General features: G+C 42.3%; 2 protein-coding genes across 5 annotated transcripts; one reads left to right on the top strand and one right to left on the bottom strand.

The window, feature by feature from the left end:
• Positions 1-698: 698 nt before the first annotated feature.
• On the bottom strand, positions 699-13,651 carry tk1 (thymidine kinase 1, soluble). The gene is made up of 7 exons (XM_041840913.2): positions 13,448-13,651; positions 13,253-13,284; positions 3,443-3,556; positions 2,727-2,820; positions 2,172-2,261; positions 1,776-1,895; positions 699-1,267 (listed from the first exon to the last, which is right to left on the bottom strand). The coding sequence occupies exons 1-7, from the start codon at positions 13,511-13,513 to the stop codon at positions 1,079-1,081; spliced, it is 705 nt and encodes a 234-aa protein (XP_041696847.1). The 5' UTR covers positions 13,514-13,651; the 3' UTR covers positions 699-1,078.
• An 88-nt stretch (positions 13,652-13,739) lies between these two features.
• Positions 13,740-21,404, top strand: afmid (arylformamidase). 4 transcript variants are annotated; one of them, XM_041840909.2, is made up of 12 exons: positions 13,740-14,852; positions 15,236-15,322; positions 16,035-16,125; positions 16,540-16,644; positions 16,930-16,978; positions 17,623-17,729; positions 18,062-18,134; positions 18,481-18,578; positions 18,764-18,842; positions 19,170-19,305; positions 19,628-19,735; positions 20,111-21,404. In XM_041840909.2, the coding sequence occupies exons 1-12, from the start codon at positions 14,817-14,819 to the stop codon at positions 20,138-20,140; spliced, it is 999 nt and encodes a 332-aa protein (XP_041696843.1). In that variant the 5' UTR covers positions 13,740-14,816; the 3' UTR covers positions 20,141-21,404. The 4 variants fall into 4 exon arrangements, with proteins under 4 accessions (XP_041696843.1, XP_041696844.1, XP_041696845.1 ...); XM_041840910.2 differs by having other exon boundaries at positions 13,742-14,852; positions 17,644-17,729; XM_041840911.2 differs by having other exon boundaries at positions 13,744-14,316.
• Positions 21,405-21,598: the final 194 nt, after the last annotated feature.

The raw sequence follows: 21,598 nt of genomic DNA, 5'->3' as shown, positions 1-21,598 counted from the left end.
CATACCTACTGTGAAGCATGGGGGTGGAAACATCATGCTTTGGGGCTGTTTTTCTGCAAAGGGACCAGGACGACTGATCCGTGTAAAGGAAAGAATGAATGGGGCCATGTATCGTGAGATTTGGAGTGAAAACCTCCTTCCATCAGCAAGGGCATTGAAGATGAAACGTGGCTGGGACTTTCAGCATGACAATGATCCCAAACACACCGCCCGGGCAACGAAGGAGTGGCTTCGTAAGAAGCATTTCAAGGTCCTGGAGTGGCCTAGCCAGTCTCCAGATCTCAACCCCATAGAAAATCTTTGGAGGGAGTTGAAAGTCCGTGTTGCCCAGCGACAGCCCCAAAACATCACTGCTCTAGAGGAGATCTGCATGGAGGAATGAGCCAAAATACCAGCAACAGTGTGTGAAAACCTTGTGAAGACTTACAGAAAACGTTTGACCTGTGTCATTGCCAACAAAGGGTATATAACAAAGTATTGAGAAACTTTTGTTATTGACCAAATACTTATTTTCCACCATAATTTGCAAATAAATTCATTAAAAATCCTACTATGTGATTTTCTGGAATTTTATTTCTCATTTTGTCTGTCATAGTTGACGTGTACCTATGATGAAAATTACAGGCCTCTCTCATCTTTTTAAGTGGGAGAACTTGCACAATTGGTGGCTGACTAAATACTTTTTTTCCCCACTGTATGTTTTAGCAGGTGAATCCAAGTCTTACAAAATATGATATGTACTAATTTGGCCAATGTATTAGAAATATTTACATTGAAGTATATTAAGCCCTATAAAATGACAGTTACACAAATACTATACAGTTCAGTGGATTGATGCAGCGTCATTTGTTGTCCATGCTCATTCAAGTGCAAAACTTAAAGGGATAGTTCATTACTGAAATTAGAAAATTGAGTCAACAACTATCCCTTTAAACTCATCTCCTCCTCCAGTCAAATACCAAACCTAAAACTTAAAGGGATAATTCACCATCTCACTCAGTTCCAATTCAAGTTAACTACCCCTTTAAAAGTCACCTGAGTGAAATATCCCTTTAAGAATATTCTCTACTGGGAATGATCAGAGGTGCAGGGTGGCGAAGAGTTTCCGTGGTGCGGTAGCGTTGTCAAGTAGTTTCCCTGTCATGGCATGCGGTGGCGTCTCGTCCCTGTGGGGGGCGCTATTCTCCTTCTCCACCACGTCCATCAGGCCACCGTAACATTTCCTGCAACGCGCGTGGTACATATCGGCTCCACCAATCACCTCCACCTGGGGACGGGGCAGAGACAGGAAACAGGAAGTGAGGTCATGTCCAAATATAGGCACAGTCCTAAAATTGACCCACTAACCCTTACTCCTTAGGCCAGATGTGAACGGATCGGCAGGGTAATAATCGGTGAAATGGGACAGAGTGATAATTGTGATTCCTGCAGGGACTTTTCATTCCTAACTGGTTGACTAATAATACAAATAAAAAAGGGATGGAGAGATCAAGAGAGGATTTCAGAAAGGGAGAGAGATGCAGCTAGACTAGGACAGTGAATGTCAATAGAGATTGGTTGTGACGAGTAAGAGGATATGAAAAACCACCAGTCTCATTTGACTCCCTAAAGTTGATGGGAATAAAGCCTTTGAGCCTGAAAGGCATGTGATGTTTCTACTGTATAATCCCTCCTCAGTTCTAATATTAATCATATTACATCTCCCCTCTCCCATTGCATCCCCCCTCTCCTCTCTCCCATCCCCTCTCTCTCTCTTTCTCCCTCTCCCCTCTCACCTCTTTCTCTGCCCCCAGTCTCTTGGTGTATGCTGCCTCCTTGTAACATATCATACAGACAGCGTTCAGCTTCACAACGCTCTCAGCCAGGGGAACCAGGTTCAGGATGTTACCAAAGGGCTGCAGACAGGACAGGACAGGACAGGGTAGAGAGAGTTAGGACAGATAGTACACTAGCCAGAGAAATTGATTGTCTTTACAGACACACACCACATAATTCATACACAGTTATTTATTGCCAAGTGCCAACCTCTTAATTCAAATTAAACTGACAAACTCTACATGTAAAATATTATATTATATGAGACAACTGTTACCGATGACAACACGATGAAGAGGACAGACAACCAGGAGGCAGGCAGCAAACGTTGGATATTACTCATCATCCATGCCTACCTTTCTCTGGAAGGTTCCGTCCAGGGCCGCTACGATGATGGTCTTCCCCATGTTGGCCATCTCCTCACAGAACTCCACTGTGTCTGGGAACTGACACACACACATGAAAATAATAAGAATATGGCATGGATTCATACGCATACCTGTATAACAGTTAGGACTTTGTTGGTTATCGTTGGTAATGTAGCCTAGGTCAGTGATCTCCTCAGAGATGTTTCACCATTCTGTTGTAGCCCTGAACTAGCTCACCTGATTGACCTAGTCAAGGGCTTGATGATTAGTTGACAAGTTTAAATCAGATGTGCTAGCTGTGGAATAGTTTAAATACATGGAACGTCTTTGGGGGGGAGAGGTTTGAAAAAGGCTGTCCTAGGTCATAACACTGTAGGGAATATGGTGCTGATGATGCCATGTGCTAAACAGAGAATATAACAGATGGATATCAATGGCATGTTATTCAGCTGTAGAGGACATACAGGTCATGTATAGGAACAAAGAGGATCACTCTGTTGGACACAGTGAGATGGTTAACAGACCGTAATGTACTATACTTACAAACTGTCCTTCGTCGATTCCGATGACGCAAGCCTGCTGAGCTAGAGAACGCATGTCGCTCAGGCAGTTGGCTGGTACTGCTTCCATTGTGCTTCTAGAATATATATTAAAATGTATATTAAAAGAGACCATCCATGACTACATTAACATAATGTACATCCTTTATAAATTACAATCATGCATAGTATCCTATTAAATACATTAGTGGTGCTGCAATTCTGTTTTACAGCAAATGTCATGCAATTCTACACATTTTGCAATAGGGTGCGTAGAAATGTTTGCAGTTTGCAGACTGACTAACAAAATCAAAAATCGGGCCCCGGCCGGTAATTCGACCATGGTGACTGACATAACAAGAGAAAAACTGCTGATGCACAATCAAATTTCGAAATTGCACCTTGTGTATTCTACTATTCTAACTCGCAAAGGTAAGTCGAGACCCCGACTGAGTTCCCCAAAAATAAATAATATATTATTAATATTTATTGGGGGGAAATTGATCCGAGCTGCCCATCCCTGATATACAGTATGTAGTTCTAAAGATAAATCTCTGTTTACACTAATAAACACTGGGGGAAAAAACAACTGTTCCCCTGTCCTGTGTGGCAACAATGAGAATCAGGTGAAACAGGGTATTAGTTCATGTGGGGTAAATGTAATGTTATCTATAAAATCAGGAAATAATATATTTCACATAAACCAGAGAGTGTTCTTACTTGTCATGTGTGGCCATGCCCTTCTCGGAGTATCGTGTATCTTTGGCATATTTGACCACCAAACAGTTGTACTGAGCGATCTGGAAACGACGCACTCGCCTCATCAACTCAGTGCTGTTAATAATAAAATATGGATTTCAGTCAGAATTATAGAAAAAATGTATCACAAGAAACCAGTAATACATGTAATATAGCTTTCTTTAAAAATAAATACATTTCAAATTACAATACAATAATAAAAATAAAAAAACATAGGACATCACTACACGTATATTTTCTCTGAAGAAACATAAAATAACATTATATTAAAAAAGAAAAAAATCACTACAAAAGAATTGACTTTCAAAAGTGAAGGTACCCAAAATAAATAGAATAAGGTCAGAGGTCACAGTTGGACAAACCCATGATGGAGTTGGAAGAATATTTATTTTGTTTGTTATTGACAAATTCTAGAGATTGTATTAAATATTGGATTTCAAGAAAAATATATTGCATTTGGGGACAGATTACAAATATTTGTTTTTGTGTATATAAAATGTACCAGAGAGAATGAAGAAATTAACGACTAATTCAGTAGTTTTGTTTTCATTTGAATAATAACATATTACAGTGGCTTGCAAAAGTATTCACCCCCCTTGGCATTTTTCCTATTTTGTTGCCTTACAACCTGGAATTAAAATGGATTTTTGGGGGGTTTGTATCATTTGATTTACACAACATACCTACCAATTTGAAGATGCAATTTTTTGTTGTTGTTGTGTGAAACAAACAAGACAAAAAAAAATAAAGAACTTGAGCGTGCATAACTATTATATAATGACACATACTGTGAAAGCGGGGGAGAAATGAGAAACAGATTAATTCTGGATCTGACCATCATTCACCTATTACACCAGGTGTATTCCTTTAAGTTTGTATTAAAGAAGCGCCATGTATCGATCACTGTCAGTTTACTGCAGAAATAGGTGATGTCACTATTCTGAGATCTTTGAGCTATTCTAGGGGGAAATCTAAAGAGTTATCAGGTGTTTCATTAAAGTATCCAGCTATTATATGCCATGCATTTGTATACTTGTTTTGCAGCTCAGTAAGCTTATCAGCAAGATCCAAAAATAAAGTCTTAGTTGAGTTGTAAGATTTTTACCCATACACATTGCAACTCCACGAGGTGAGATCTTGCATGGAGCCCCAGGCTGAGGGAGATTGACAGTTCTTTTGTGTTTCTACCATTTGCGAATAATCGCACCAACTGTTGTCACCTTCTCACCAAGCTGCTTGGTGATGGTCTTGTAGCCCATTCCAGCCTTGTGTAGGTCTACAATCTTGTCCCTGACATCCTTGGAGAGCTCTTTGGTCTTGGCCATGGTGGAGAGTTTGGAATCTGATTGATTGCTTCTGTGGACAGGTGTCTTTTATACAGGTAACAAACTGAGATTAGGAGCACTCCCTTTAAGATTGTGCTCCTAATCTCAGCTCGTTACCTGTAAAAGACACCTGGGAGCCAGAAATCTTTCTGATTGAGAGGGGGTCAAATACTTATTTCCCTCATTTAAAATGCAAATCAATTTATAACATTTTTGAAATGCGTTTTTCTGAATTTTTTGTTTTGTTATTCTGTCTCTCACTGTTCAAATAAACCTACCATTTTAAAAATTATAGACTGATAATTTCTTTGTCAGTGGGCAAACGTACAAAATCAGCAGGGGATCAAATACTTTTTTCCCCCTCACTGTAGTACCAGCTGAGTGGTTAGACCCGTGACTATAATAAACAGTATTTCCCCATTGGGATTTTCAAAAGCTAGAATCTGAATCGCAGTAGAGTCTCCTGGAGTAGAATGAAATCTGCAATAGTGTTAACAAAATAAAAAAACTGTGCTTTTCTTTTAGTTATGTTTCGTAAACCCCTGGCATTTAGAGATACAATATTTAGTGCATTGAATTCAAAACGTTGCATAACAAAAATAAAATAAAGACAAATACAGTGTAGTGATATGAATAACTGATTAACTAGTTGAACTAGTAAGCTAGATAACTAGTAAGGAAACCTGAGCTTAGAGAAATAACTGGACTACCCTAAACTGAGGTAGTTGTGATCAATATGATGAACCCGTATTCACATTCCTGGTGATATAACGGGGTGAATGTAAAAATGACAATCGACTTATTACTCAAGAGTAATTTAGCTAATTCTTAACGTTATCATTTGACTTAGACAGAATAGGACGACATCGATTTCAAGTTAATGTAGCTAACTATATACCGGAGCACAGTGTTTTCAAAACATTCAGTACGCTCATGACATTTTTTTTATTTTTTTTATTTCACCTTTATTTAACCAGGTAAGCCAGTTGAGAACAGGTTCTCATTTACAACTGCGACCTGGCCAAGACAAAGCAAAGTAGTGCAACAAAAACAACACAGAGTTACATATGGGGTAAAAAAAACATAAAGTCAGAGATACAACAGAAAATATATATACAGTGTGTGCAAATGTAGCAAGTTATGGAGGTAAGGCAATAAATAGGCTATAGTGCAGAATAATTACAATAGTATTAACACTGGAATGCTAGATGTGCAAGAGATTATGTGCAAATAGAGATACTGGACTGCAAAAGAGCAAATTAAATAACAATATAGGGATGAGGTAGTTGGGTGGGCTAATTTCAGATGGGCTGTGTACAGGTGCAGTGATCGGTAAGGTGCTCTGACAACTGATGCTTAAAGTTATTGAGGGAGATAAGAGTCTCCAGCTTCAGAGATTTTTGCAATTCGTTCCAGTCATTGGCAGCAGAGAACTGGAAGGAATGGCGGCCAAAGGAGGTGTTGGCTTTGGGAATGACCAGTGAGATATACCTGCTGGAGCGCAGACTACGGGTGGGTGCTGCTATGGTGACCAATGAGCTAAGATAAGGCGGGGATTTGCCTAGCAGTGATTTATAGATGGCCTGGAGCCAGTGGGTTTGACTGACGAACATGTAGTGAGGACCAGCCAACAAGAGCGTACAGGTCACAGTGGTGGGTAGTGTATGGGGCTTTGGAGACAAAACGGATGGCACTGTGATAGACTACATCCAATTTGCTGAGTAGAGTGTTGGAGGCTATTTTATAAATGACATCGCCGAAGTCAAGGATCGGTAGGATAGTCAGTTTTACGAGGGCATGTTTGGCAGCATTCACTTGACGACCTGGCAATCGAGCTTTCCATCGATAAACGCAAAGTGCCGCTGAAATATGCTCTCTTCCCTAGCCTTTTTTTTACCATTGGCCAAGGTTTTTCTGGAGTGAGAGCCTCTTTGATGCGTAGTTTATTCTCCACAAGAAACCTCAACTCCTTGACTTCTTTCCATACGACATCTCTGTAGATTGTCATTGTGAACCGCATGATGGTTGTCCGCGGAGATCCGTCATCCCGCCGCTTTCCCAGGCGGTGCACCACGTCGATGACATCCGGGAGTTAGTCTCGAATCCTGGGTGCTACTTTTCCCGAGGATGTCAATGGTAACGCTCCGCATGTTCTCCCCGTCCTCTTCTCGCACCCCATGCAGTTTCAGGTTCCATCTCCAGCTGTGGCGCTGGACTTCGATGATATTCTGTAGCAGCTGGCGATTCACCTTTTGGGAGTTTCTGTACAGCTTCCATGGTCAGTATTTTTTCGCTGTTGGTTAACACTTGGTTGAGGAGCTGCTGCACAGTCAACGTCGTAAAGCACCATTCGCCGAAACTGAAGAGCTAACGGTGGACAGAGACTTGCTAGCTAGCTGGGATTTTCTACAAGGAATCGGCCTCCCGAAAAAAGCTTCTCCCAAGTGGGTGCTCTTGGCCTCCCATCCTATTCTAACCACCTCTCGCTGGCTTTGTATTCATGGTACCTAATGAAATTGCTGTGCAATATGATCTTGTTGCTATCTGATGCACATTCAAATGTCATTTAAAAAAAATCAACACTGTCCTCTGCCGTGCCCTGATTGTATCTGGAAATGTGCATGTACACCCTGGCCCATCTACTGTTGCTAGCCCCAATTCTGACTTCTGCTCTCGTAAAGGCCTGGGTTTTCTGCATGTTAACACTAGAAGCTTATTACCTCAAATTGATCAATTGAAAGTGTGGGTTCACAGCTCCAATCCAGATGTGTTGGTCATTACTGAGACATGGTTAAGAAAGAGTGTTTTGAACACTGATGTTAACCTTTCTGGTTATAACCTTTATGGCAAGACAGATCTTCCAAAGGTGGTGGAGTGGCAATCTTTTCCAAGGAACACCTTCAGTGCTCGGTTGTCTCCACCAAGTCTGTCCCCAAACAATTTGATTAGCTGGTTAAGCATTCAACTTTCAAATAGCTCTTTGTTGACTGTTGCTGGGTGTTATCGTCCACCATCAGCATCGGCCTGTACCCTACCTGCCCTACGCTCTCTCCTGGCCCCTTACACTAAGTCGGAATTTGTCCTGCTAGGTGACCTAAACTGGGACATGCTTAAACCACCTGACCAAGTACTAAAGCAATGGGACTCCTGTGGTGGAAAATGACAAACTAGGCTCTGTTTATTCTGTATTAACCTTAAGAGAACTGTCTCTTTGTGTTTCTCTACTGATGCAGACTGTCCTTGTCTGTTCTAGTCATAAGACTGGGTGAAACCACAGTATGTGACACATCCTGTTCCTCAGTATCTACAGGATCCCAATTGTGTGGAAACATGCTGAGGAGAACAGAGAATAGCATGATTAGCAGCATCATGATCTAATCATTCAGACCATACCCGGTGTCAGCAGATAGTTACGAAACTAGTGATTATCGTTTCTTTGCACTATGTACCCACCCATTGTTTCCACACATCTGCTAACTGTGCAATAGATGTTTATAACAGCTGAGACCCAACTTTGTTCGTTGGGCTTTTAACTCTGCACTATTGAGTGATTGTTAACTGCTCCAGATTTGCTAATCTTATAATAAAAAGTTGTTTGTAGATTATTCAGGTCTCTCTTGCTTTTGGTTAGAATTTCCATGACAACTCCCTAAATCTTGCTCAGATTATTACCAATCCCACAAGGTATGACTCCAAACACCCAGAAAAGGCTACTCTCCTTGATGTTAGCCTCACAAATAATCCTGATATGTATCAGTCTGGTGTTTTCTGCAATGACCTTCGCGATCACTGTTTTACAGCCTGTGTTCGTAATGGCTGCTCAGTGAAACGGCCTGTCCTGACTTGTCATAGACGCTTGCTAAAAAAATCTTTAATGAGCAAGCACATTTTCGGTGGTATTGTTAACAAAACACACCACCATAAAGAAAATTAGAATTAAAAACAGGTTCAGCCCCTTTTTCGACCGTGATCTGGCAGAGTTACTCCACCTCAAGAATTCCATTTGGCGAAAGGCTCGGCACGCGCATACTCAGGCTGACTGGCTCTCGTTCAGGCAAATGAAAAATAAGTGCACTTAGGTTATCCGGAAGGCTAAAGTGAGTTACTTTAAGGAGCAGTTCTCGCTCTGTGTGTCTCACCCAAAGAAGTTCTGGAAAACAGTTAAAGACCTGGAGAATAAACCCTCCTCCTCACAGATGCCCATGTCCCTTAATGTTGACGATGTGGTTGTTACTGACAAGGAGCACATGGCTGAGCTCTTTAAATCACCACTTCATTAAGTCAGCATTCCTATTCGACTCAGCCATGCGTCCTTGCCCGTCCAACACTTCCTCATCTCATTTCACATTTACATTTTAGTCATTTAGCAGACGCTCTTATCCAGAGTGACTTACAGTTAGTGCATACATTTTCATACTGGCCCGCCGTGGGAGACGAACCCACAACCCTGGCGTTGCAAGCGCCATGCTCTACCAACTGAGCTACACAGGGCCCTTCTAATGCGACTAGCCCCGATGCTCCTCCCTCTTTTCCCCTGCCCCGCTACAAAGTTTCTCCCTGCAGGTCACTGAGTCTGAGGTGCTAAAGGAGCCCCTTAAACTCGACCCCAAAAAAACATCTGGATCAGATGGTTTAGCTCCTTTCTTCTGTAAGGTTGCAGCCCCTCATCATCGCCTGTCTCTGACCTTTTAACCTATCTCTCCTCTCTGGGGAGGTTACCATTGCTTGGAAGGCGGCCACGGTGTGTCCTTTATCTAAAGGGGGAGATCAAGCTGATCCTAACTGTTATAGGCCAACTATTTTGCCCTGTTTATCAAAAGTGTTGGAAAAACTTGTCAATAATCAACTGACTGACTTTCTTGATGTCTATAGTGTTCTCTCTGGTATGCAATCTGGTTTCCGCTCAGGTTATGGATATGTCACTGCAACCTTCAAGGTCCTAAATTATGTCACCATTGCCCTTGATCCTAAGCAATGTTGTGCTGCTATTTTTATTGACTTGGCCAAAGCTTTTGATACGGTAGACCATTCCATTCTTGTGGGCCGGCTAACGAGTATTGGTGTCTGAGGGGTCTTTGACCTGATTTGCTAACTACCTCTCTCAAAGAGTGCGGTGTATAAAGTCAGAACATCTGCTGTCTCAGCCACTGCCTGTCACCAAGGGAGTACCCCAAGGCTCGATCCTAGGCCCCACGCTCTTCTCAATTTACATCAACAACATAGCTCAGGCAGTAGGAAGCTCTCATCCATTTATATGCAGATGATACAGTCTTATACTCAGCTGGCCCCTCCCCGGATTGTGTTAAACGCTCTACAACAAAGCTTTCCTAGTGTCCAACAAGCTTTCTCTGCCCTTAACCTTGTTCTGAACACCTCCAAAACAAAGGTCATGTGGTTTGGTAAAAATAATGCCTTTCTCCCCACCAGTGTCATTCCTACCTCTGAGGGTTTAGAGCTTGAGGTAGTCACCTCATACAAGTACTTGGGAGTATGGCTGGATGGTACACTGTCCTTCTCTCAGCACATATCAAAGCTGCAGGCTAAGGTTAAATCTAGACTTGGTTTCCTCTATCGTAATCGCTCCTCTTTCACCCCAGCTGCCAAACTAACCCTGATTCAGATGACCATCCTAGATTAGAGACTAGCTGTTGCTAGCCAATTTGTCCTGGATATAAAACATTTGGTTATTATTTTACCTGAAATGCACAAGGTCCTCTACTACAATTAATCCACAGATAAAAAGGGAAACCCAGTTTGTTTCTATGAATCTCTCCTCATTCAGGCTTCTTCTTCTTCCGACTCCGACTTTATATGGCGGTTGGCAACCAACTTTAAGGTGCATTACCACCACCAACTGGTCTGGAGTGTGGACCTCAGTTCATCTTTCAATCACCCACATGGATATTTTATTATTTTATTTTTTGTCATTTAGCAGACGCTCTTATCCAGAGCGACTTACAGGAGCAATTAGGGTTAAGTGCCTTGCTCAAGGGCACACCGACAGATTTTTCACCTAGTTGGCTCAGGGATTAGAACCAGCGACCTTTCGGTTACTGGCACAACGCTCTTAACCACTAAGCTACCTGCCGCCCATATATGCTCCTAAAAACCAATGACGCAGACGCTCATTGATATGCGCGAGCAGTGTGGGTGCAATGATTGAATAACATGTGTACATTTATTTTGCAACGCTCGAGCACGTGACAGGAGCGGTGTGGTAAGCATGTTAGGAGTCTTTTGACATGAGTTCTGGAAAGTCTTCACGTGGGCTGCATGCTCCTGTCTCGCTGCTAGCATCGGAGGTGATTAGCATCTGTACAGCCATGCTTAGCCTTTTTTGGTTTATTCTGCCCATGTAGTCATGTGATCACCATGTTTTCCAATCACCTTCTGTTACTTCATATTAGGTAAGGGTCAGTTTACAAAAAAAATAAAGTATTAAAATCCTCGAGTATTGATCATAATCTACCTGGTTTATCAGGATATACAGTACCAGTCAAAGGTTTGGACACACCTACTCATTCAAGGGTTTGTCTTTATTTTTAAAACTATTTTCTACATTGTAGAATAATAGTGAAGACATCAAAACTATGAAATAACACATATGGAATCATGTAGTTACCAAACAAGTGTTAAACAAATCAAAATATATTTTATATTTTTTGATTCTTCAAAGTAGCCACCTTTTGCCTTGATGACAGCTTTTCACACTCTTGGCATTCTCTCAACCAGCTTCATGAGGAATGCTTTTACAACAGTCTTGAAGGAGTTCCCAAATATGCTGAGCACTTGTTGGCTGCTTTTCCTTCACTCTGCAGTCCAACTCATCCCAAACCATCTCAACTGGGTTGATGTCGGGTGATTGTGGAGGCTATCACTCTCCTTGCAGCACTCAATCACTCTCCTTCTTGGTCAAATAGCCCTTACACAGCCTGGAGGTGTGTTGGGTCATTGTCCTGTTGAAAAACAAATGATAGTCCCACTAAGCGCAAACCAGATGGGATGGCGTATCGCTGCAGAATGCTGTGGTAGCCATGCTGGTTAAGTGTTCCTTGAATTCTAAATAAATCACCTACAGTGTCACCACCAAAGCACCCCCACACCTCCTCCTCCATGCTTCACGGTAGGAACCACACATGTGGAGATCATCCGTTCACCTACTCTGCGTCTCACAAAGACACGGCGGTTGGAACCAAAAATCTCAAATCTGGACTCATCAGACCAAAGGACAGATTTCTACCAGGCTAATGTACATTGCTCGTGTTTCTTGGCCCAAGCAAGTCTCTTCTTATTGGTGTCCTTTAGTAGTGGTTTCTTTGCAGCAATTCAACCACGAAGGCCTGATTCATGCAGTCTCCTCTGAACAGTTGATGTTGAGATGTGTATGTTACTTGAACTCTGTGAAGCATTTATTTGGGCTGCAATTTCTGAGGCTGGTAACTCTAATGAACTTATCCTCTGCAGCAGAGGTAACTCTGGGTCTTCCTTTCCTGTGGCGGTCCTCATGAGAGCCAGTTTCATCATAGCACTGATGGTTTTTGCGACTGCACTTGAAGAAACGTTAAAAGTTCTTGAAAATGTTCCGTATTGACTGACCTTCATGTCTTAAAGTGATGATGGACTGTTGTTTCTCTTACATTTTTTGAACTGTTCTTCCCATAATATGGACTTGGTCTTTTACCAAATAGGGCTATCTTCTGTATACCACCCCTACCTTGTCACAACACAACTAATTGGCTCAAACGCATTAAGAAAAAAATTCCACAAATTAACAAGGCACACCTGTTAATTGAAATGCATTCCAGGTGACTGCCTCAGGAAGCTGGTTGAGAGAATGCCAAGAGTGTGCAAAGCTGTCATCAAGGCAAAGGGTGGCTACTTTGAAGAATCTAAAATCTATTTTGATTTGTTTAACACTTTTTTGGCTACTACATGATTCTATATGTGTTATTTCATAGTTTTGATGTCTTCACTATTATTCTACAATGTAGACAAACCCTGGAACGAGTAGGTGTGTCCAACCTTTTGACTGGTACTGTACGTTCAAATACACCCGCTGAAAGTGACACCATCTTGGACCACATATAATACAGCTATGACCCGCCATCTAAAACACTGTGACGTGGAGTATATGTTACAGTTTATGGGATAAATGCAAAGTCAAAGAGATCCTATTAAATTACTAATATGTTATAATTCGTAATTCTAAGTGCAAAGTACACACTACAGTAGCTTGTTACAGTCGGCGTCTCAAGCACTAGCTAGTGGAGTACAGTACAGTACAAGGCGTACTAATGCAGTTACATTTGGCGGGCTGCATTTTTAACGAGCTGTTATTGTTGAGCCATCAAGTTGATGGTGGTTCACTGACTGTGTTGGTAAACAAAATCGTAGCGCTTAACAAATAAAACAGCTGTTTATGCAGAATTAGCCAACTGACACGTACCTTTTGCCTGAGAACATTGGGCCAAAGATGATCTGCAAACAAAGGACAGACAAATTAGTTGTGTACGATCGACTTAGAAATCATTGCATATGATTAAGTTATAAGATGATTATATAAAAAAGGTTTAGGGTAACTGGGCATCTTCGAAAGAGGTTAACTAGCAAGCATTTGTATCAAAAAAGTTTGAGAACGTACCTGGATCTGTCCTCTTGCTTTTCGTGGGGAATTTGGCAGGATTCTTGAAACATTCAAACACTCCATTATATTAACCTTCTGTTTCCCAATATTCCTAATAATTGTGAGAAATAAACTCGCCACTCTTTGAAGAGGCTAACAAGTTTATGAATATCCCGCCACACAGTGTTGCCAACTCCTCTGTAAGGAAAGTAGCTATTGGCTGTCCTAAAAGTCGCTAAATGACGTCATCACCTAATTCGCCCTGACTGCGGCTTCCCGCATGCGCGATTCATTTGCAGTCTGAACATCTCCTGCTCTGACTGCAGCGAGAGGACTGGGCCGCCTGTGAGTGTTTTGGGACGGGTGGGACGGGTGTTGGGCCCTGGCCCGCTGCTCGTTGAGAAGAGTAAGAACGATACGTGCTTTCACGTCAGTCTCCAATAACACCAGAAAAAGTCGCTAGTCTGAATACTCGCTAAATATAGAGACAAAGTCGCTAAATTGGCAACATTGCCTCCACGACCGGTTTCTGTATATGATCAATGGTCATCTACGTCACTGAACGAACCAATCAGCTCGTAGACCAACCTCCAAAAACGCGCCAGTAGTTCAAATTTCAGGCGGGAGACACATTGTTACACTTGTAAAATTGTACTTTCATTTAGCTTGAAAATTAGCGATTGTACCTAGCTCCCCAGTATTTAACATTTATCTGGATAATTAGTCATATTTCATATTCTACTACTGTAGTAGGCCTTGGCAATCAATGAGTGAGTTCTGTTTTACGGTGGTGTTGTCAATTTAGTGTGAACCCTTTTTACTCCACCCAACACAGGGTTTAATGTTCTCTAGCACACAACACACACAGAAGACCAAGTACGCTCGAGGTAAGTTTCATTTTAAATTCATGGGTTAACATTGATCGGACCCTGTTTCCCCACAGCAGACATGCACGCCATCCCCCAGGTAAATATCAGGCATGCAAAAGTGACACTGCATTATTCTGATATGGCACTACAATCTCGCTCTGGTGCTGCACAAAATATGGGACCCACCCTTGGCCCTGCCAACTCCTCTAACGGACTCTCTACTATGGGACAAAATTGGGAGGAGGAAAGACAACGTATAGAAAGGGTGGGGATAGGTTATCGAGGCCGAAGAGAATCATATCCCCACAAAATACAATTAACGTCTCTGTATGGCGATACCCAGATGCTCCCTGTCCTGGAAGCTGCCCGGTCTGAGATTGACGACGTCACCGATGGCCCCGCCTCCAGTGCTAAACACCCGCAGACACTGGTCTAGTGCGATCACAGCCAACACTCAAACAGACACGACCACTTGCATCGAGGCCTGATCACCACAAAACACAAGGCTTTTAAAGGAAATGACAGCCTATCCCCAGCTAGCTAACCCGCTGCAGGTGCGTCTGATCAAACCTGCCCCACCACCCCCTTTATCCACCAATCCATCTCGTGACATATGCAATGGATGGTTACAATGTCACACATGAATGATAGGCCTTCTATACAACATTTTGTCATATCACAAACCTGTCCCCCCCCCCCTATTATTCGTGTAACTTTCCTATCCAGATAAACATATAGATATAGGTCAAGATCACATGCACAATGTAGGCTATTATTGCTCTTATCCATGACTATATCTTTACCACTATGCCAGTTCTATTTCACTTGGCGGTATCAACGCGAGGACAGTGCTAGGAGACAGTTAGTAGGGCGCACGAGTGCAGAACGTTGACCCACTGTCCTCATTGGTCTGTTTATCTTTTGTCAAATTCCAAAGGTTCTCTGTGTTGTGCCTATCGGAGTATATCTGCTGTTGTTACCTTCAAGAGCAACAATGTCACGTTGGAAGGATATGAAGAAGGATGTAAGTTTTGTGTGTCTGTTCATACAGTAGACATTGTACTTTAAATATGTAACCGGTTCTGTACTGCACCGCTGTAGCTCTGCGTTGTGTGTGATTGACTGAGGCTAAAGACGTTGACTTCGGAGATCAGGTTGTTTTAATGTATTACAGTTCTCTCTCCTGCATCCAAAAGAAAATACACAACATTTGTAGAGCACAACTATGTACTGCCAATCGTCGCGTCTCTCGTAAGTAGACGATCCCCTATTCCCCAGGATGCAGGGCGTGCATAATAACAAATCAACATGCTATATTAACATATGAACCTGGTGAAATTCACAAAGTATTTTAACAACTGTTACAAATACATAATAATGTCTGCAAGTAGCCTAGTTCCTCTTTTTTCATAACCAACTCTCTTCATTTCTAAACTTTGCCAATCCATTTGCCATTATTACTATAAACTAAAGCACAGTTTCTCAATATCTTATATCTAAATATCGATTATAAATACCTTAGTTCACTGCTCACATCACCTGTTGAAACAACAACAAAAGTTTTAAAAAAAAACCTGTATGTTGACTTCTATTATAAATCAAATGTTCCGGATGATTACCGCCTGAGGGCGCTGTTGGACTGCGCTTGCGCCCCCGCTGTCTGCCTGATCTTTATGAGCTAATGTTCGTATGGCCGCCCCGATTCACAACACACTTCTGTGCTGTTGCTTTGACAGGAGCTCGAGAGGCAGTTTTCGCCCAGCCAGTGGTCGCACAGAATGTCGGCAGACGACGTTATCAAAGCCCACGTGACGGCGCTCAAAGAAGGTCTGTCGATGATTGATTAACTAGCCGATAAAGTTGATTATTGACAAGCGTGTGGGTTCAGGAAAGAGCAGTAGCCAACTGAACGCTGTAGGGATCTTCTTTAGTCTAGCCATGACATATGGGTGGTGCCCGCAGTCCGAATAATGAAATGAATGATTGGAAAGTAGCCAACTGTGTGTTGTTGGTTTGATTTATATTGTTGTTGTGCACCGTATAGCTAGCTAGGCTTTCTGTTACAGTAGTTACACTACAGTTTAGTCAAAATATTTTTTTTTTGCAACGTAAACATAAAGGGTTTGTGTCTCCAGTTCCGAATTGTCTCGACTCATTTTCCTATGTGTTTTTTTTTCTAACTGTGTGTGTGTGCCTCTGTGTGTGTGTGTCTCCGTGTGCATGTTTTTGGTGTGTGTGTAGGTACGGAGCGTGCCCGTGGCCTGGCCCAGACCCTGCTGAACGTTCCCTATGGAGAAGGAGAGGGGGAGAAACTAGACGTCTATGTTCCCACCACCACTTCTCTAGGTGTGTCTGTGTGGAAAGCACGCGCGTGTGTGTGTAGAATGATGGCAAAAATGGTACAAACCATCATTCTGTTACCAAACTTTGCATCTGCACTGTTTTTCAAGTAAAACATTTTTTTTCTATAATTTTCAGTGGAAATGGTTAAAAGTAGTCCTTGTGCATAAAGTTATGGTTTGTTTAACTTAGATTTTTGTTTGACATACATGTTAAAATAAAATAATCAGTGTCCGCATCATTCTATTACTGTGTAATTGCCCATAACCAATGTTTTCTTTCTTCTTATAGATGTCCCACTGGTAATCTACCTCCATGGAGGCTACTGGCAGTTCCTTAGGTATGTATCTATCTAAGCTATCTATCTATCTATCTAATCTATCTGATTCTAACAGAGGCATTTGTCTCTCTGGTCATTAATGGCTGTGATTTTGGGGAATTAATAACCATTCTAAATATTCTATTTCACTGGCCTTTTCTCATTTGCAAAAAAGTCCATCCTCTCTCCTCCATCCTCTCTGGTCGAGGAGAGTGTCAATTTGTTAGTAGGCGAAATGGAAGTGTCCTCCCCTCCTCGATAGCCACCTTTCATCGAGGATAGTCATGTGTATCCTACTGAGTCCTTCATGGAAGAGTTTTGATGTCTGCCACATCCCCTTTGAAGCAGTTTTTTTCTCAAAGGAGAAAAGCAAGCAAACATCTGAAAAAGATAATGCTACTTATCCTTTTATCTATAAAATGTCTTCCACAACTAGCAACGTGTTTTTATCACTTTACACATTTATTTTGGGATTCCACCCTTGTAAATGTAATTTGCCTGATGAGGCGTGAGTGGAGAGGAGTGTAATTTCATGCAAGCGCATCTTTCTCCGTTACTTCTCCTCACCGCCTCTCCTCGATTACCGTTGACCTTTTTCAAAAGGAGGCGTGAGAGAGAACGCAGGAGAGAGGACGCAGGAGTTGAGCAAATCCAATTGAGAAAAGGCCTATGTTTCTACTTCCTAGTAAGGATGAGTCAGGGTTTATGGCCGTCCCTTTGGTCCATAAGGGCATCGTGGTGGTCGCCGTGGGCTACGACATCGCTCCCAAAGGTACCGTTGGTGTGTCCCTGGTTTGTGATGTCATAGCAACATTGTAACCATGTGTCTAGGAGAAATGATGACTGCGTCCCAAATTACTCCCTGTTATCTATAACGACCACTTTGGTAGACTGCAGCTGGGGTCTTCAGAGCAGCGGCCTGTTGGTCGATAGCAGCTTTTGCCCCATGGGCCCTGGGGGAAAAAATAGTGCACTGTAGAGAATAGGATGCCATTTGGGACTCAGCACATCTCTGTGCCCTTTTTACACATTCTCTCCATCTGTCCCTCGTTTGTTCCTGTTTTTTCTTATTTTCCTCCTCTCTTCCCCCTGTTTTCCATCCAGGGAACATGGACGTGATGGTGTCTCAGGTGCGGAGGAGTGTGGTGTCCGTCATTCAACAGTATTCACACATTAGGTGCGCCCTCTTCATCAGTCTCAATCTCGGATCTGTACTTACTAAAGGCAGTCTTAATGATGTAGAAGCATGTTTTAAATCAACTTCCATAGTCCTCCAAGAGTGGCTGAATATAATCTTATCTTCTGACTAAAGGAGATGGTAACGAATATGTCATGATTTGATATCATGAATGTCTAGGCTTGGGGTTGGTTTCTGACTGGCAATTTTCTCTCTCTCTCTGTCTCTCTGTCTCTCTCTCTCTCTCTCTCTCTCTCTCTCTCTCTCTCTCTCTCTCTCTCTCTCTCTCTCTCTCTCTCTCTCTCTCTCTCTCTCTCTCTCTCTCTCTCTCTCTCTCTCTCCCCAGTGGTCTGTACCTGTGTGGCCACTCTGCGGGGGCCCACCTGGCTGCTATGATCCTCTCTACAGACTGGTCTCAGTACAATGTGACCCCTCAGATCAGAGGTTAGAGGTCAGGGTATCAGCAGAGACGTGAGCTCAGTAATATTTCTCAATAGTCACAGAAAGACCATTGGGAAAGAGCCATGCTTTTTGTTGATCCTTATTTTGAATGATTGACAATCTTCTCTCCCTCCTATCTCCTTATGCATACATTGTCTGTCTATCTGTCTCTCTTCTCTCTCTCTCAGGTGCGTTCCTGGTCAGTGGTATATATGACCTCCTGCCAATCCTGTCCACCTATGTCAATGAGCCTCTGAAGATGACAGAGTACGTACCACACAAACACACACCCCCACCCCCACCCCTGAAGATGACAGGGTATGTACCACTGAATGCTCAACCTTATCTACTAATAGTCATCTAAGGTCAGTAATGGTGTTTATCAATGGCCTAATTATTTGTGTGTGTCTGGCATTGTGTATGTGACAGAGTGAGGAAGATTCAATGAATCCTATTTTTAGAGAGAGCTGTAGTCTGTGTGTTTGCTCTGTGTGTGTCCAGTAGCAGTCAGTGCCATCACCAGAGGCTCCTCTCTCTCTCTCTCGCCTCATTTCTTCTCTTTCTCTTTCTCTCTGTCTCTCTCTCTCGTCACAGAGAGGTGGCTCTGAGGAACAGTCCTAGTCAGCTGGTTCCGCAGCTCAAACTCTCCTCCTCCAACTGTGACATCGTGGTTGCCATGGCGCAGACCGACTCGCCAGAGTTCCGGAAGCAGTCTGAGGACTACTACAAAGTCAGTACAGACTGAACACATAGAACTAGAACGCTGAAACTTAGAATTTGAGAAGTAGAACACAGAATCAGAGCTGGTAAATAGAATACGTCCGAGTTCCATGGATGGAAGAACAGACATTATCTGGAACAGTTTTAGGGCCTAGAAAATGAACTTTTCAACATCTTACTGTCCCTTCTTTTTCTCTTTTGTTCTTCCTTCCTTTCTCTACCTCCTCTCTCCCTTCCTCTTCATCCTCCCTCCTCCTCTATTCCTTCCTTTCTACCTCCTCTCTCCCTTCCTCTTCCTCTCTCCCTCCTCCTTTCCTCCTCCCGTCTTGCAGGCTCTGGAGTCAACAGGAGGACTGAAGGTAACATTGGAGGACGTTCCAAACACAGATCACTTCAACATCATCGAGCAGCTAGTCGACGGAGACTACCACCTCACTCAGGTAGTTACCCCCATCCCTACCTCTTTCTCCGCCTTCCTTCTTCCTCCTCATCTATCCCTTCCTTCTTCCTCCTCATCTATCCCTTCCTTCTTCCTCCTCATCTATCCCTTCCTTCTTCTTCTTCTCGCTCTCTTTTTCTCTCCCCCGTCCCTATCCCTCTTTCCAAGTCAACCTTTGAAATTAAATGAAAAAATGAATTTTTATTCATTAGCTATTTCATCCAGACCTTAGTGTGGTTGTAGTTTTTTTGAGTCACTCTCCTTGAACTAATTATCATTACTCATCATGAGTAGCAGTTTGTCTGTCTCAAAGGTTAAGATGAACTTGACCTCTGTGACCTTTGTGTCTTTATACTTCTACCTCTTCCTTGTACAGTTGCTGTTAAAGATGATGGGGAAGAGCTAAAGAGATACAGGGACACCGGCCAGTCATTTAAGAGATACAGGGACACCGGACAATCATTGAAGAGATACAGGGACACCGGCCAATCATTCATTCACATATCAACCACAAACACCTCTGTTCAGAACCACATCTAGAGGCGCCACGCACCAGTTATTGTTGAGGGGGGACTGATGGCTATTGGCTAAACAAGGTGGTTAGGTAACAGGCATTCTTTTTTGTGTTACAGCAGCTCTGGGGTGACGTTTCCCCTAGTTACAGGTCTAGGATCAGTTTAGATTCCCCCTAACTTTAACCATTAGTGGGGAAAATGCAAATAACTGACCAGAGATCAGCATATAGCATTTTGTCTCAAAGGCCACATCGGGATTTCAAAATTCAGCGGAAGGCGCACAGATTTTTTTCCCGGACCAATTTGTTCGTCAAAATCAATTTGCGGGCCAGAAAAAGTGCAGTTAATTCAAAACGTTTAGTTCCATTATAATTTCTACATACTTTCTATCTAATTTTAAACGTTCAAGAGTGGCCTGGAGTGTTTTTTAAACCCCAAATCCCCTCAATCCACCCATTATGACATCATTGACTTGAATAAGGATGCCTGTTCTTTGATTCTATTGCTATACTCTGAACTATATTGACTGAATATTTCCCCACAATGTTGTTGTTCACCTTTTTATTACAACTTTATTAACCTGTCATTAGAACCAGGTTTCAAATTATACATCGACTCTTGGGGGTGCATGAACAATGATTCAAACCCTGGTTATTTTATAAAGGACATGAACAGGGTCGGGACTTCTCATGTTAAGATTGAGGACATGACATGAATTGAAATCAGTATGGTGAAGGGTGAATGTTGGCATTCAATAGGTTATGTCCCGAATGGTGACCAAGGCCCTGGTAAAAAGTAGTGCACTATATTAGGGAAAAGGTTGCTATTTTGGACACAATAAATGTTTAACTATATAATTGTCAAATGTGTGTTACACAGGGAATTAATTGGAACATCTACCCAAAAAATAACCTTTGACACTTTACCCTAATAGGAAATTGTCAAAGGAAGATATTTTTATGGAAGGTGCAAATCTGAGTAAATTATCTAGCACACTAAAATGTAGTCATTGTTTTATGTGGGTCATGGTGCTTCTTTGTCTAGTAGCCTAAATCATTGTTTACATTATTGTTTACATGACATGTTTGTAGTCGTAATTGTTGTGGGAGAATTATGAAAAATATCAAATAAATGTGTATCAATCATATAAGTGTTCCAATTCTGTCAAACGCTTGCTTTATGAGAAAATAATGGTGACCGTTTGGAGAGAAGGGACTGTCGGTGAAAACTGGGGTTACAAGGGAATGACTCTAGCCTTTTCATAATACTCATATGAAACGTTATAAATAGGATCATTGTTTTTGGGGAACAAGAGGGATCTTGTGCTCGACAAGCCTTCTGACACCATT

The sequence above is a fragment of the Coregonus clupeaformis genome, chromosome 20 (genome assembly GCF_020615455.1).
Source record: "Coregonus clupeaformis isolate EN_2021a chromosome 20, ASM2061545v1, whole genome shotgun sequence".
Taxonomy (NCBI): domain Eukaryota; kingdom Metazoa; phylum Chordata; class Actinopteri; order Salmoniformes; family Salmonidae; genus Coregonus; species Coregonus clupeaformis.
This window is presented reverse-complemented; position numbering and strand designations above follow the sequence as displayed.